The 14,382-nt window shown below is 35.1% G+C and overlaps 3 protein-coding genes across 3 annotated transcripts; 1 reads left to right on the top strand and 2 right to left on the bottom strand.

Moving 5' to 3' along the window:
• Positions 1–389: 389 nt before the first annotated feature.
• Positions 390–5,510, bottom strand: LOC8259016. The gene is made up of 11 exons (XM_002516134.4): positions 5,107–5,510; positions 4,848–4,947; positions 3,873–3,953; positions 3,655–3,771; positions 3,374–3,565; positions 2,718–3,205; positions 2,276–2,375; positions 1,855–1,914; positions 1,660–1,752; positions 1,197–1,313; positions 390–942 (listed from the first exon to the last, which is right to left on the bottom strand). Exons 1-11 carry the CDS (start codon positions 5,226–5,228, stop codon positions 643–645), a joined length of 1,770 nt encoding a protein of 589 aa, XP_002516180.2. The 5' UTR covers positions 5,229–5,510; the 3' UTR covers positions 390–642.
• Positions 5,511–6,951: 1,441 nt separating this feature from the next.
• LOC8259017 (glucan endo-1,3-beta-glucosidase 5) lies at positions 6,952–9,520 on the top strand. The gene is made up of 2 exons (XM_002516135.4): positions 6,952–7,623; positions 7,909–9,520. The coding sequence occupies exons 1-2, from the start codon at positions 7,235–7,237 to the stop codon at positions 9,026–9,028; spliced, it is 1,509 nt and encodes a 502-aa protein (XP_002516181.4). The 5' UTR covers positions 6,952–7,234; the 3' UTR covers positions 9,029–9,520.
• LOC8259018 (26S proteasome regulatory subunit 7) lies at positions 9,410–12,615 on the bottom strand. Its single transcript, XM_002516136.4, has 10 exons — positions 12,290–12,615; positions 12,109–12,190; positions 11,801–11,892; positions 11,624–11,701; positions 11,266–11,327; positions 10,983–11,127; positions 10,673–10,891; positions 10,407–10,588; positions 10,107–10,282; positions 9,410–9,710 (listed from the first exon to the last, which is right to left on the bottom strand). Exons 1-10 carry the CDS (start codon positions 12,386–12,388, stop codon positions 9,553–9,555), a joined length of 1,293 nt encoding a protein of 430 aa, XP_002516182.1. The 5' UTR covers positions 12,389–12,615; the 3' UTR covers positions 9,410–9,552.
• Positions 12,616–14,382: the final 1,767 nt, after the last annotated feature.

Genomic DNA, 14,382 nt, shown 5'->3' with positions numbered 1-14,382 from the left:
GCTTTTTTGCGCCTTAATAGAGAGCATTACAAACAGCACCTCACCATCTACATTTGTTACATGTCTGGTTAGTTAAAGTGGTTCCAAAATGTTCCTCAGTTGAGTAATGGTGATTTCTGGAATAATCCTCTGTAGTGCGATTGATCAAAATCTAATGCTTGAATTTATAAATACATATATATTCCGCTAGTTGAAGCTAAGTACCCTTTTGCAATGCAGCACATTCAAGTTATCTTCTGTTTCATGCATTTTGATTTCTATAAGTTGATGCATCTGTAGACTGCATTTCTATGCTTTGGCCCAGCATATATCCTGGGCAGGAAAGAAACATGAAAAAGAAAAAGAAAAAGGTTTGGAGAAACTGAATCCTATCTAACTTGCCAAGCTCATCGATTTAAATTCTACTTCTGCTCACATTAGCCTGGATTCCCATATGGTGTTTCAACTCGATATAGTCTTGATCCTAATTCCACTGGTTACAACAAAGAACAAAATACTAAAGATGAAGTTTGCTTCTGTACAGTATAATTTATAAATTTTGCTTTTAAACCATTCAATAACTTGACAATCAGATATAAGCACACGGCCACCCAAATCTTCTGTTGATGTGGGAAAATTGTTCGACCCTACATTTTGCATCGATCATAGGAAAAGGAAACGGAACCTTGAATCAAATGGCAGAACAGAGAAGCTTCGAGCACCAAGGAGCCTCCACTTGTGGTTAGATAAACAATCTTTAACCATGGCAGCTTGCTCAGGGGAGAGAAACTGGCAAATCCACTCAGGAAGCTGCAAGTCCTCCACAATGCCTTTTGCAAAACAATACAACAACTTTGGCACCAATACTTTACCTTTACTGCTTATACCAACAGATGCTTGCACATAATCCTTTAATGAAGTTTTGAGCAAATCTTTTACATTTTCTGGCGTGAAGATTCGTACCTGATCATGGAAAGAAAGACGCAAACATATAACAAATAGTAGTAGTGCACACCATCCTGAAGTCCCAGTACAAATTTGGCTGTTCTCGTGTTGAGCATCAGATCCAACTCGTGATTATAACCGCGTGTCTTTTTTGGAACTTTGAGAATTTCATGCTTCATTCATTCTAGTTTCTTTCAGTAGGTTAACTGAGCTTCTGCTAAAGAATTTCTTTCAATTACACAAAAGATAAGAAAGAAGCAAAAGGTACTTACTGCTGGTGAAGAATGCATCCCACAACTTAAAGCAAAAGCCAGGAGAGGTTCATGTTGATCAACAGAGAACTTCGGCTCCTCAGTTACCTTAAATTTTTGAAGAGCAAGTAGCAAGGCCTGGCATGAAATTCATGGATGTCAGAAGTGTAACCTAAACCATACCATGGGAAGAGATTAAACACCTCCTTTATATTTTCAAGACTATCACTCATATTGTCAGGACCTCTAAATGAAAAATCAGGTTCAGATCCCGTTAATACTCACAAATACGTGCATTCACTTGGCAGAGAATGTGAATGATAAAACTATAATGTGAATAAAGTAAACTGTTGGTCGCATGGCAGCACTGATTCTTTGATATACCATTCCAAATAGTGAATAGGATCAATGAGTCAGTTTGCCTTGCCCACATCATAAACGTATTTCACTAGGGGTGTAGGGCAAAATTATGCATGTAACATACTATTTGTGGGCGATGGGCTGGAGGTTTCATCTTCAAAATACCAAACTCAATGTCAGCAGCACTGAATGAGCGTCCTCCGATGGTATATGCAGCCTACATGCAAAGAAGCCATTTATTTCACCACGAGTTTAATAAGAATGGTATAGAATGGAAGAGGACAAGCGCTACCCAGAAAAGATGACTACAATATCAAACCTTCTGCATTAAGGAAAACAATTTCATATCACTTCTTGGAACTCCATATGCTAGAAAGGCCTGAGGAAAGCAATAAGAAAAGCAAATAGAAACAATGAAATATGTTCAACTGCAAAAAATTATAAGAAAAAAGAGAAACAATGAGATATGCAAGAGTAAAATATTTCTTTGAAGGGTATAACTTTAATATAAAACCATTTCCATCATCCCATTGGTCCTATAAAATGGTTGGAACTGAGGACTAGGGTGCTCATTTCTTGTAAAAGCCCACAAGCTCTAGCCTTTAGTAGCTCGAGTATGGTTATACATACACAAATATGCATTAGAATGAGAAAATTGGATATGGAAATTCAGAAATATGTCTTCAGAGAGGCTACATTGCATACGTTAGAGAATGGATAGAGAGTGAAAAGAGACTTACATGCATGATCAAAGCATTATACACATTAATCCAAAATGCCATTTTCTCACTACAACTCAGGCTAGCTGGATCAACTTCAGCTAACTGCTCAACAAGTAACCTGTGAAGCGTCCAAACAGGATAACCAAATAAAGAAGGGTCAGCACCTTCAAATGAAGATGTTTGAAAATAGATACTTAAAAGTAGATAACTTGTTTTAGGTACTATTTGCTGTGTTTTTAGGGGAAACACCATTTAATGGAATTCAATTAAGTACAAGCAATTTTTTGAAAGTTATTTTGAAAACCATGCTCAATATACGAATGAGCTTTTGCAGCCTCCTAAGAGCAAGGGTCTGTGTCATGCCCTGAGCTCAAAAGAGAGATGGAGAAATAAACCTCACATTGCATATAAAAAACTTGAAAAAAGAAATTACTTTGGTTACTAAAGTTGAGAATTAAACCTAAATCTTTTGAGAGCCCCAGAAGCATATTCAAGTTCTTTCTTTCCAACAGACAACCAAGAGACTTCAGCTGCTTTACTATAGGCTCCAATGCCTTCTATCCAATCTACCTTACCAGGAAGACTATAAGGATCAACCTTGCAATATCTTGCAGAGACTTCAAAATCATGTGCAATCTCAACCGTGGCACTCTTCATAAATGAATTCATTGTAGGCGAGTCTGGGAAAGATGCCAAAGAAGAGTAAGAGAGGTGCCCTTGAGGTGAAGATGGGAAAGCCGTGCAGTCAGAAGAAGAGAGGTTGGAAGAATCTGCTAAGAAAATAAAAATATCTCTCATGCACAAGACCATTTCTTCAGAAAGCTGATTCGGATGGTGACAAAGTTTCTCAACAAAATGGTCCCTATTTGGCTCTCTTTTTACATCTATCCAGGGGGGCTTATCCTCCACTTTGCCTCCTCCTTTCACTTTGCTGCAAGGTCTCCTGCTCTGCAACAAACTATTGACTATGAAATTCTCTTGCTTCTCATACTCTTTATGTCAGGAGAACAGCACTCCAATGACTGAGCAAAGAGCATGTTTATTTCATAATAAGCAGTTCCAAAACTGCATTTTTAATCAAACAGAAACTTAAAAAATACTAGTCTAAGAGGATACCATCTCTGTTATACAAGTGTGAGAGGAGTCCAATGATGAGGATGTTGAGCAGGCCAAATGCCTTAACCAGTACTCAGCAAGACGGCGCTCATTTCTCTCTTGACTAAGCTCATATTGCAAAGAAACTGATTCTTGTTCGAGCTTAGATACAGCAATCTCTAGAATAGCTATACTATCCAAAAGTTCTTGGGCCTGCTATCCACATCATGAGGAGCTAGAGGTGAGATATAAAAACCAAGAAGATAATTATAAGAGAGGAAAACATATCTGAGAATGTCAACCTTATCTGGAAGCTGATAAGGTGAACTGGAGAAGGATGAATTGGAGTGTTCAACAGCACTTGCTAGAGCTAGGCGCAAATCAATCTCTTCTTGCAATTGCTGTTGCAACTTTTTGACCTGAAATTATCAACTATCAATGATATACTTATCAACTTAATTGATAGCTCGCCGTAATAAAGATATAAAGTAAATAAGTAGGGAAATTAAAATCCGCTTACATCTTCCTCGAGCTGGTATCTATAAAGAGACATATTCCCACCTTTCAATTGTCCACTTCTTTTATCCAGGGGTTTAGTATCCTGATGACAATGCAATTCAGATTTACTGTTTTACTTTTGAAATGAAAAAAAAAAAAAAAGTAGACCCAAGTATTTAAACAAAAAAAAAAAAAAAACAAAGAGTGGGTTGGTGGTGGAGCAGCTCAGTAACATCATAGCAGCTAATCTGTTAAACTCTAGATCGCATAAGAGGTGAAGGAAAAAAGTTAACCTTTTCGCCCATTCAATCTGTTAAAATTTATGTTTAGAGCACTTGGGCCTGTTCAAGGATGGCCATATTATGAACGACTAGGATTCTCTTTGTTTATGTAAAATTTCATCACTAGCATTTGCAAGTTTCAGCAAAGCCAGAGAGAACAAAGTGGTTGCGAAAGCCATGGCAGTCAAGAATGATGCAAGATCCACAAAGTACGAATTCAGAATTTAGTCAATCTTAGTTTCACTTTGATTCTTTACAAGTAAAAATCACAAATCTTCAGTTGCTCAACTTGATGCAACATGCAGTGCAACTAATCTAATTTCATGGCCTACAAGCATCATCATGTAACTGATACTAAACATTTCCCGGATTCTTATCCAAAAGACAATAAGAAGATCGAAGGTTGAATGATAGTATGGTATACTCATTTATATTTTCAATTAAGGGTTTAATTTAACCAGGACATAATATGAAACTTGTACGTTTCTTTTGTAATAATACTAGAAAATAGAAGCAAGCAAATGGCAGAAATCACAATCATCAAATGCGAATAGAGCAGCTTCAATTTACAAGTGCAAACGATCTTAAGAGCAAATGGTTCACTTAACTTGATTAGACAAGTTCCATAACAACATCTCTATGTTGCTACATATGATCAAACCTAGTTAAAAAAAAATTAAAAAATTGTAGAACAAAAATGCAGCAATAATAAGTACCTCAAGATCAGAAATTGAAGGAGAGCCGTCTGCAGAAGAAATAGATCGACTGGACACTATCCTACCAGTCTTCCATAAATATTTATGAATTGAACTTCCTCTGTGAAAAAAAAATAAACTCACACAATCAATACACACACATTTTATAAAATATCAAGAATCCACTACCCAAAAAGATAAAAAGAAATAAAAATTTACAGTAAATAGATAAAATGAGAGATACAAAGTAAGCATTGTACTGTACTGCTGTTGGTCTTACATATTTATTGGCAGAACAAAGCCAAACCCAGTACTGCCATTATTAGTAGTAGCTGTACAACTGCTTGCGTTGTTGTTAGGGTCGTCGTGGTCATCGAGGACTTCTGCTTTTACACAAAGCATATCTCTCTCTTCAATTCCAAAAGAGCATTAAAAAAAATCGCTGCTTTTTTCGTTTTTTTTTTTACTCTCTTCAAGCAAAAGTAAAGAACAGCAGCAAAATGGAGTGAGGGATTGTCAAATCTAAAGAAAACCCACAAATCTATTTGCACATTCAGCGAGAAATACGGGATTGTGCCTTTTCGTTCATTATTATATAAGCCAAGTGTGGGCAACTCTTCTTACACTCTTTTTTTTTGACTCAAGAGGATAGGCCTCCTGCTTCTCACTTAACTAAAATGAACTTTAAAAGAAGGAAAAGGAAAAAGAAAAGCATTTATGTATATAGATATTATTTTTATTTATTTCAGTATATGTTAGATATATTTATCACAGAAATAATGGTGCACTTAGTCAATAAGACTATGTTACAGTTTCTAATAAATGTTATGGTTTTTTAAGTAATATTTTAGCATTATGGAGGATATTTTAACTTTAAACAGGTTTAATCCAGCTAACTTACAATCTTGTGTTATCATTAAATTAAGACATCAGTTTGGATCACTAAGACATGGAAATAATTAGAAACCAGACATCTTATAATTAGTTTACTGCAGTAGACAACCCGTGACATGATACATCTCAAGTAATTGCGGTTCATTTCCTTCCATTCATAAATTAGTTGATGCAAGTACTATCCCAGAGGAAAAGACCTCTCTTACTCCTGCCCCACTAGAAATTCTTTTCATATCAAATATAAATCATACAGGGACTTGATCGTGAATGTACTATCACAGGGGTTCATTCCATAAGACCCATTGTGGGTGGAAAAAATATATGTTAATTGAGTTGGATATGATGTGTTTGATAGGAATTGTTTGTAATAATTTGAGGATGAAACCAAAAATCGAAAATTAGAGGAAGAAGGAAAGGGCCATCGTCGTCCTGTTAGGTGTAAGATGGGTTTGTCAGCGTATCTTGTCCATAGTCTCATTGAGTAGGTCCTTTTCTGGTTGGCTGCGTCCTCTCACCGACAACTCCCTCAAATATATTCTCTCTCTCTTGTCTATTTCTCTTTCCTTTCTTTCTTTCTTTTCATTCTTCTTTCAAAATTCATCTTTTTCTTTTCTTTTAGTTACACGGAAAGTTTAATAATCAACCCATTAGAACTATCATAAATAATTATAGTCTTTTAGTACGAAAAAGATGATTTAAAATCAAAATCTCTCTCACTTCAAAGTAAAGCATGTTTCTTCTTTCTTTATTTCTTTTTTTTTTTTAATTATTATTTCAGTTACAGGCCATACGGGTGTAGCTTGACAAGAGAAGGCAAAAACTCAACCCAAAGAGGTTTAAACGCTAGACTGGATAGTTAAAGAAAAATGGCCCAGAAGGGTTAAGAGTATAAGTATTAGCTTCTTGCATGAGTAAGCTTTTCTGTTATTATTGTTGAGGTCCGAGGCCGAGGATGAATTTTGCCATTAAAGAGAGCAAAGCTAAGCCTAGGCCCAAGAACTTTCTAGTCAAATGTGTAATCATGAAGCAGGTTCACATTGAATTGAAGCATTCCACTTGATTAAGCAATTTGCTTAGGAGTAAAACTTGGAACTATCTCTATTAGACAATATTCCTGGGTGACCAAGGAATTTTAACAAGGCAAAAGCTAGAAAACAGAGCGATGATTAAGAAAGACACTTTTCAATAAGAATCATTTATAGAGTAGACAGAAATTCTAGTTGGAAAAGGCCGTACATTAATTCCTTCCTTTGTGGGTATTATATCCACAGGAGGAAAATATTAAAAAACAATGATCACATAACATGATATGCACACTCAATTCCTTACTTGATATGCATATTCTCCACCTCTATTAATTTCTGTAAGTGATCAATCATTCAACTGGGTTTCTCCTTGGAATCTAGTTCTTTGTTGAATATTTTGTGTAAGGAAAATTCTTGCCTTTTCTCACCTTAAAGGGCAACATTCTTTTTGCAGTTTCTTGTATTCAAATATAAATAAGCATTGAGAAAATGGAACCCAGTAAACCTTTCAAGTTTCACATGAAAAGATTAAACATGGGTCATGGCTACATGTTGGGGTTCTTATTACTGTGCTTAATTGGCGGTGAACATCTAGTTAAGGGGGTAAGAGGGCTGGCATGCAACTGGGGAGCACAAACAACTCACCCTCTACAGCCTAGCATAGTTGTTCAGCTGTTGAAAGACAATGGTTTTGACAAGGTTAAGCTATTTGAAGCTGAACCAGGGCCACTCAAGGCTTTAGGGCATTCTGGTATCCAAGTTATGGTTGGGATACCAAATGATCTCTTGGCACCACTTGCAAGTAGCGTCCAGGCTGCTGTAAACTGGGTTCAACAGAATGTGTCTAATTACATATCCAAATATGGAGTGGATATAAGGTAAGGGGGGACGAAAACGCCTCTGAAATCTTCGTTTTCCGATATGCTTTTGTTAGAGTAAACTTTTCTTGGTGAATGCACACTCTCAAATAGTAAATGAACCTTATGCATATCTATAAAGTCAAATGGCAGCTATTGAAGAAAATTTCATTTCCTAGCTTTATGTATAATTACATGTATGTAAATTGTCGTCATGTTATATATCTCGGGTCTGTTTTTTTCCGTCATTTATTTGCTTCTTGCATGTATGTACTAATTAACGTGTGGGCCTGTGGCTTTTCTTAGGTATGTAGCTGTAGGAAATGAGCCTTTCTTGAAGACCTATAAAGATTCATTTCTTCAAACAACATTCCCAGCACTCCAAAATATTCAAGCAGCCTTGATCAAAGCTGGCTTAGGCAAACAGGTGAAGGTTACAGTTCCACTAAATGCAGATGTTTACCAGACTGACACAGGCCTCCCTTCTGGTGGGGATTTTCGAGCCGATATCCATGACCTAATGATCTCTATCGTCAAGTTTCTCAGTGACAATAATTGTCCTCTTACTATCAACATCTACCCCTTCCTTAGCCTAAATTCTGACCCCAATTTCCCAAAAGAATATGCCTTCTTCAATGGCACTGCTGCCCCAGTTGTGGATGGCTCTATACCTTATACCAACGTCTTCGAGGCAAACTTTGACACCCTAATTTCTGCTCTTGAAAAGAATGGTTTCGGATCAATGCCTGTCATCATTGGTGAGGTTGGATGGCCAACAGATGGCGACCCAAGCGCCAATGCAGCGTATGCTCAGAGGTTCTATCTCGGACTTCTCGATCGAATATTTCAAGGTAAGGGTACCCCGAAACGCAGAACCCCACCTGATGTCTACCTGTTCTCACTCCTTGATGAAGATAACAAAAGTGTTCAACCTGGGAATTTTGAGAGGCACTGGGGCGTTTTCACTTTTGATGGAACCATCAAGTACCAACTAAATATGGGCAATGGAAAATCTCTAGTTCCAGCTAAAGGTGTGAGATATTTAGCCAGGGAGTGGTGTATAATGTCCCCTGATGCCAGTCTCACTGACCCCAATTTGCCTGGCAGCCTTAGCTATGCCTGCTCCTACGCGGACTGCACCAGTCTTGGTTTTGGATCCTCCTGTGGTGGGCTGGATGCTAGAAACAATGCTTCTTATGCTTTTAACATGTACTATCAGACAATGGATCAGAGGAAAGGTTCCTGTTCATTCAACAATTTATCAGTTGTTACGACTCTGGATCCATCTCAAGATACTTGCAGATTCGAAATCATGATTGATCTGGGAAAGCACGAGATACCTCGTAAATCGCTGGCAGGAAGAAATCAAAACTCCACAGTGGGTCTCATATTAGCATTGCTATCGATCATTTATGGTGCTTTATGAGTATCATCCAGAGCTGCATAAATACTTCATTCCCAGAAAGATTTCTTCCGAAATTTATTTTGAAATTTTTTTCCAATGTTGCTGTATTGCATTCGTTTTACAAGCATTGCAAATTCTATCATTATTTGACACTTCCAGTGTAAATAAACATTTCACATATTCAAGATTTGCCCTTCTAAAGTCATTCCCTTCAAACCCATTCAAGAAAATGCTTTCTCCATCTGGAAGCCAACTGGCCATTTACTTCTCATCTCCACACACCAAGTTGGCAATGGTCGTTTGCTTTTCAAATAAAAGGTCAAACCGAAATACCAAATTCTGCTAGCTTTAACGAGTTTTGCCACCAAAAGCCGATACTTAAACATAAACCATATGGAGACATACAGTTAATTGCTTCCAATGGAATTTAGATACGAAGAATGTAAAACGAGGATAAGTTAATCGTAAGGGGAGTGAAAATCAATAAGCAGAATTCCAACATGAAATACATTGGTCCAACTCCATTCCCTTGTACAATATCTCCCTCAATTATAGACCATGTACTTAGGAGTTGCGCTGAATTTCTGATAACCTTTGATGACCTTGTTTACTGCGTCTAGGAAGTCTTTCTCAGTCACAGTCTTCCTACGTGCCCTAATAGCATACATCCCAGCCTCAGTGCAAACACTCCTAATGTCGGCTCCTGCAAAACAGTCTGATGTCAAATAATCTTAACAAAGCAAACGGAAGCAAATTAAATACTGTTCAAAGGTCTGCAGGGCCAACCATCTTTGAATAATCTCTACTTTTCAGAATAAACATAGAGCTTTAGACATTTAGGAAACACCCACTTTAAACATATAATCCCTCTTGATATGAAGCAGAAAGAGAGCTGTTGAAAGGTCCAATATGTTACCCCTTCGTAATATAATTAACTTCATTTTCATTCATCGGCAATTGTATTCTGGTCTAGAAATTATAGGCATGATAAACCCCTTGGTAAAGAAAAGATTAGTCTCAGTTCTCTAAAATCCATCCAAGGTGCCTTTGCAGAACATTACACGGCAAATGATTGACAGAGTAACATCTCAAAACGTACCTGTGGAGTTAGGACACAGACGTGCAAGAAGCTCAAAACGAATATCTCTTTCGCAGTTCATAGTTCTCGTGTGGATCTTGAAAATCTGTGCCCTGCTCTCCAGATCAGGTAATCCAAACTCAACCTTGCGATCGAGTCTCCCTGGACGTAACAATGCTGGATCCAGTGTATCAGGTCTGCAAATGATTAAACACATTATGAGAACCATACAATATAAGGTGCGAGCCAACAAAATTAGTTAGCAGAGCAGGTAGTAGATATGAGTGAATAGATGCACGACTTGGTCGGTGAAAAACATGCCTGTTTGTTGCCATTAAGACCTTGATGTTTCCTCGCGCATCGAAACCATCAAGCTGGTTAACAATTTCAAGCATTGTACGTTGGACCTCATTATCTCCACCCACACCATCATCAAAACGTGCACCACCTATTGCATCAACTTCATCAAAAAAGACAATACAAGCCTTCTTTGACCGCGCCATCTACAGAAAATCAAACACCAATTAAATACAAGTGTCGGAAAAGTCCTATGTAAGTGATTATACAGGCATAAGATAGAAAATGACCTGGAAAAGCTCCCGAACCATGCGAGCGCCCTCACCAACATATTTTTGAACAAGCTCACTTCCAATTACACGAATGAAACACGCATCAGTTCTGTTGGCCACAGCTCTAGCCAAAAGTGTTTTTCCAGTTCCAGGAGGACCGTAACACAAAACACCTTTAGGAGGATCAATTCCAAGCTTCACAAATTTCTCTGGATGAAGCATGGGGAGCTCAACAACCTAGAGAAAGACGCAGAACTTAAATGAGACATCATCTGAAAGCAGAAAGATATTTATATATAAATAGAAAATGTGCTCAGCAGTAATGTACTTCTCGCATCTTTTCTATCTGCTCTTTACATCCGCCAACATCATTATATGTCACATCAGGTTTTTCTTCTACAGTCATCATTGTAACACTTGGATCAATCTTAGGAGGCAATGGAATCTGAATCTGGTATTTGTTGCGATCGACCCTGCAAAGGCAGCAATATCAGAATTTCTATACGGGTAAACCTAGAAAACATATAGATGGTGTATTCAAAGTCCGCACTCATCAATAAACATGAGAAATTGCAAAGACTATGGTAAAGAGATGAAAGAGGGAAGCTTACCCTACTCGCATCCCTTCTTCTATATCTGTAGGGGAGACTTTATCTCCAAGCCCAACTACAAACTAGAATTGGAAAGGCAAACAAAATATCAGAACATCACTCAGAATTAAAACACTGCATACACTAACTAAGCAACCCATATGTTAAAATTTGATATAAAATTTATTTTTAAAAAAAAGGGAACTACGAAAAAATGTCTAGACTTTAGACAAGCATTTTATGCCTGCATGAATTTAAACTTAACCAGCATAGAATGAAAACAAAACATTGCCATGATCAGTTTTTCTTTTAAGACGGAGTCAAACATAAGGTAATAGACCAGACCTTAGTGGTTATCAAAAAGAAAAGAAGAACAGACCTTAGCAATTTGCTTGACATTAATGACATACTTGGCGTCCTCAGTGTTAGGGCTAATAATCTTAGTGCACCTTGCAACCTATCACAGAAAGTTGCGGCTGAGAGTATAATTCGTGCAAAAAAAGCAAACAAACTACAATAAAAAAATTAAAGAAAAAAAAAAGTAAAAATATATTACTTGAAGAGGTTGCTCCTCCTGCATCATTTGCTTATCAGAGACAAGATCCCATTGACTCGGGGCAGCTAGTCCAGTGTCAGATTCCTTTATACCTATTTACCAAAAGTAATAACTTAGAACAGTCACAATAAAACAGAACACTAAACACTCTCCAGAAGACTTCAAAAACAACTCAGATCTAATAAAAATCTATATATAAAGCTTTATAATTGAAGTAAAGAAAATAAATCGAGATCGAACTAGGGTTTTTATTTCCTCTTTTCCACTTCGCTCTTCCACGGGGACAAGTATTAAGTAAAAAAAATTACCGCAAAGGTCGTTAATTTTCTTAGCCAAATCCTTGATTTCCTTCTCCTCTTTCTTGATGCTGTTTGAGTATGGACCCAATCCCTGCATCAATCCATATTCATTATAATAATTTTGTTTTTTAATAAATAAAGTTTTAAAACAAAAGGGGAAAGAGAGAGAGAGAGAGAGAGAGAGAGAGACATAGGTTTTGAGAAGGGCAATGTCGCCTTCGTCGAGAGGAGGTGGATTCTTCTCGTCCTTTATGATCTCATCGTCTTCCATCGCTGCTGGCGGTGCCATTCACTTAACTTTTTAACTAGCTAACTTCCTTTTCAGCTCAAAATTATCAGAGAAGATTTATTAGTCTGAGAGAAATATTCCCAGAGTATATATATTTATATTATTCTGAGTAATTTAGCAGAATGAGCAATGAGATTGGGAGAGTTAATTTAAGCTCTGATTTTCCTTTTCATATATAATACAAGAATCTCTTCTGACCTTTGCCACAAGAAAGGAAACCAAGAATGAGAACCACCTCCTTTTTTTTCTTTTACTTCTTTGGTTTGGGCTTGGGCTCTAGTACTTGAAGAGGCCTATATTTTCTAGAGAAAATTTCACAAATACGAGAAATTGTGCATATTAATAAATAAATAAAAAAGTGTCTCAAAACTTATTAGAAAATTATTTAATTTTTTGAAAATAATATTAAAAATATCTGATTTTTTGAAACGAAGCATATAACCTAAAGATAAAAAATAAATAAATACAAATCCACTAGTTCAAATAAAAAATAAATATATCGATGAAAATTTATTTTTATAATTGATTTTAAAGTTAAAATCAATAATTATATTAAAAAGTTAGAAAAAATGTTAGTCTTCAAATTTTAAAATAAAATTATAAATCTTACAAAGTTGCTTTATTTTTTAAAATTTTTATTTATTTTGGCGGATTTTCAATCAATATTGATGAAATCGACATATTTACAAGAATTTCAAAAATGATTAATCAATCTGAGTTTATTTCAGAAGATCAAATCTGAAAAGAAAAAAGGTAAAAAGCAAAATCAGATTCAATGTTGGTTTGTTATACAAGAGAAAAAACTAAAATTAAACCAAAAATCAATATAATAAAAAGACATATCTAACATGACAGAAAAAAAAAATTAAACCAAAAAATAACATAATTGAAGGTAAATTATAACAAAAATAAAAATAAATAAAAATATTGATTTTTCGTAAAAAACAAAAAAAAAACATAAATCAAAAATAATATATTGGACGGTAAATCATAGCATGATAGAAAATAAACCAAAAATGATAATTTATTGCGAAAATAAACCAAAAAATAACATACTTAAAGGTAAATTATAGTATAAAAAATAAATCAAAATCTGTATATTCTGAAATAAAAATATTAATTTATAGCAAAAAAAGAAAACCAAACATAAAATGTATTATGGCATTGCAATATGATATATGACACATCAAATTATTCAATCATCTAATGCAAATGATATAATAAAAGAATATATGACATGCATGCAAAATATCACACTAAAACACTTAAAAGAATGCCATACATGGCATGCATGTAAAAATAAAAAAAATTTCCTATTGTTTTTATCCCTTACTATTATCTATTTTCTTAATTCCTTCTTGTTTATTTTTTCGTTTCTCTTATCCAATCATACCTCTATTTCACTTTCTTTTTAAAAAATAAAGATTCATTTTCCATTTTAGCTTGAAAGATAACTCATTTCACCATTTGTTTTTTACTTAAAAATTATCAAACATAGCATGCATGTATGCAAAAAAAAAAAAATATTCTCAGTTTCTTTTTGCCACGCACCACCAATTACTAGCAACTTAATTTCTTATTCTTTCTTTTTAATATATTTCAATTTTATTCAACTATCTCTTCTGCTTCTCTTCAATTGATATTTAATTTCTATCAAATAATTATTTTAATTATTTAATCATAAAGCTATTGTTATAGCTATTATTGATTTTTTTAAAAATATATTGATGAAATTTAATTGGTTAAACTGAAACTTTTTGAATTCGATAAGGATCATTTAAATGGATCTTGCAAATTAACTTTCTTCAATAATTTTTTTTTCTAATTAAAGAAATTTTAATAATTAATTATCAATTTTTTTATTAATATATTTATATTCACTTTTTTATTATTTGAAGCTTTATTAGAAAAATTAGAACATGTTAGTACGGCAATTCATAAAAAGAAAATAAAAAATATCATAAAAAAACATATAAAGAAAACACTATCGTGAA

Source organism: Ricinus communis, chromosome 3 (genome assembly GCF_019578655.1).
Source record: "Ricinus communis isolate WT05 ecotype wild-type chromosome 3, ASM1957865v1, whole genome shotgun sequence".
In the NCBI taxonomy this organism is placed as follows: Eukaryota; Viridiplantae; Streptophyta; class Magnoliopsida; order Malpighiales; family Euphorbiaceae; genus Ricinus; species Ricinus communis.
The sequence above is the reverse complement of the archived record's forward strand: the minus strand, read 5'-3'. Positions and strand labels throughout refer to the sequence as shown.

Coding starts and splice junctions, on each gene's coding strand:
- LOC8259016 (XM_002516134.4), bottom strand. CDS start 5,228: ATGCTTTGTGTAAAAGCAGAAGTCCTCGATGACCACGACGACCCTAAC. Junction 4,948..5,106: donor TTTGTTCTGCCAATAAATAT/GTAAGACCAACA, acceptor TTTTTTTCACAG/AGGAAGTTCAATTCATAAAT. Junction 943..1,196: donor GGATGCATTCTTCACCAGCA/GTAAGTACCTTT, acceptor TTCCATGATCAG/GTACGAATCTTCACGCCAGA.
- LOC8259017 (XM_002516135.4), top strand. CDS start 7,235: ATGGAACCCAGTAAACCTTTCAAGTTTCACATGAAAAGATTAAACATG. Junction 7,624..7,908: donor AAATATGGAGTGGATATAAG/GTAAGGGGGGAC, acceptor GGCTTTTCTTAG/GTATGTAGCTGTAGGAAATG.
- LOC8259018 (XM_002516136.4), bottom strand. CDS start 12,388: ATGGCACCGCCAGCAGCGATGGAAGACGATGAGATCATAAAGGACGAG. Junction 10,589..10,672: donor TGGTTCGGGAGCTTTTCCAG/GTCATTTTCTAT, acceptor GATTTTCTGTAG/ATGGCGCGGTCAAAGAAGGC. Junction 10,283..10,406: donor GTCTTAATGGCAACAAACAG/GCATGTTTTTCA, acceptor AATCATTTGCAG/ACCTGATACACTGGATCCAG.